This window comes from Dendrobium catenatum, unplaced genomic scaffold, assembly GCF_001605985.2.
Source record: "Dendrobium catenatum unplaced genomic scaffold, ASM160598v2 fragScaff_scaffold_1260, whole genome shotgun sequence".
NCBI lineage: Eukaryota > Viridiplantae > Streptophyta > Magnoliopsida > Asparagales > Orchidaceae > Dendrobium > Dendrobium catenatum.
Window position 1 is genome coordinate 503,927 of NW_021319722.1, and position 1,843 is coordinate 505,769.

At 39.9% G+C, this 1,843-nt stretch overlaps 1 protein-coding gene across 1 annotated transcript; it reads left to right on the forward strand.

Moving 5' to 3' along the window:
- The first annotated feature begins 336 nt into the window (after positions 1–336).
- LOC110115708 lies at positions 337–1,230 on the forward strand. The gene has a single exon (XM_020849023.1). The coding sequence runs from the start codon at positions 337–339 to the stop codon at positions 1,228–1,230; it is 894 nt and encodes a 297-aa protein (XP_020704682.1).
- Positions 1,231–1,843: the final 613 nt, after the last annotated feature.

The following is a 1,843-nucleotide window of genomic DNA, read 5'->3' on the forward strand; positions in this document are numbered from 1 at the left end:
GCTGTATTATCTCCATTAAAATATAATGACAATGAAGCTTCAGCTTCGAGTATGAATCTTATCGTTAGTAGATTCGGCAATTCAAATGCAATCCCTGCTGTTGGCAATAAGATAAATGCGAATTCCAAGTCATTTGCTAACATTAATTTTCGTAATTCGGTTGATGAAATTCCAAAGGTAGATAGAATTGACTCTGTTTTAGAAGAGTGAGAAGTTGCAGGTCAGATGTTTGATAACTTGCTTATGGAAGATGGGAATAAGTTAAACCCGTGGAGGAAAAAAGTTCATATTAAATTGAGTTTTAATGAAACTGATAGTTTCTTATCAGAAGACGGTATGGCTGTAAAATTGGATGAAGCTATTGAGGATGAAAATGCTAAAATCCTTCACAACTCACTGGTAGCAAAAATCTTTGGAAAGGACATCCCTCCTCATATAGTGGCTTGGGAATTGAGGAGGCAATGGGCTCAATATGGTCAATTCCATTTCACTTCCTTAGGTATGGGGTGGTTTTTATGCTCATTCAAAAGAGAAGAAGCTTTTGAGGAAATTATATCAGGAGGCCCTTGGTTTGTCAATGGCCATATTGTTGGTATGGAAAAATGGACCCCTGGTTTTTCTCCATCATCATTGAAGGGTCTAACCTCCCCAGTCTGGATTAGACTACCTCAATTGCCTTTGCAATGTTGGGACAAGGTAAATGTGGCAAGGATAGCCTCTATGGTAGGAGTTCCAATGATGCTTGATGGTAATATGTTTCAATGGGGAAGAAGGGAATTTGCGAGAATCTGTGTTCGTGTGAAGTTGGATAAACCTCTTCCATTAGGAGTTTGGGTGGATAGTATGGCGGGAAGATTTTTTCAAAATGTTGAATACGAAAAAATCTCGTCATTTTGCTTTGATTGTGGTATGATTGGGCATGTGAAGATGGAATGCAAGAAGTCTAAACCATTGCTCAAAGATCAGGTGACTGAAGGTACCAAAGATAAGGTAGATATCCAAGGTATGAAGGGGATGAACAGAAACTCTACATATCGTCCATGGATCCTTGTTAATTATAATAAAAACAATAGAGGATATAGAGGAACTAGTAATAAGTTCCCTGCTCAGAGAATTACCAGCAAGCAGAGGATGGATAATGTAAACACAAAAGAGGCAGATAACTCAGTTGGTATGGCAGGAAAGGTGTTAGAAGATAGTATGAAGGTGAATACTGTGGAAGTTATCTGATGTGATGCATGAATTGAGTTACACATGATTAAAGAAAAGGAAATTAAGTAAGAGCTTAACCGTTTATAAAGTCACGCTTCACATTAAAATTGGTTACAAGAATTCGTAGAGTTCCACTTTGCTTAGGTTAAAGAATTACAATGAAAATTGACCGAGCGATTTAAGCCAATGCAAAGAAAAAAGTAAAGTTAAAAGCTAGTGAATTAAATCCAACAATTAATAAGGAGTTGTTCACCTTGAGACATCTTCTCTCTTTCCTACGAACTAGGTTGAGCGGCGGAAGATCGTCCAAGCTATTAGTGAGGTTGCCACGAGGAGGGAGGAGCCAATGATTGTCGCCACGGGGAAGGAGCTCGGAGGTGGAGGTGGCACGGGAGGATGACCTTTAATGATCCACATGTAGACGGAAAAGTGGTCGTCGATGGAATCCACTAGTGTTGGTAGAATCCGATCCAAATATTCTTCGACGGTGTCATCGAAATCAAAGCCTACGTCGAAGAATGGTGATTTGAGGATGTCAACCTTTCCTTGGTTGTCATACTCAAACCTGAAGTTCCACTCGGGTTCCTCCATGCATTCTTGAAGGTGAGAATGGGTGGTCTCCGCGAGAGGC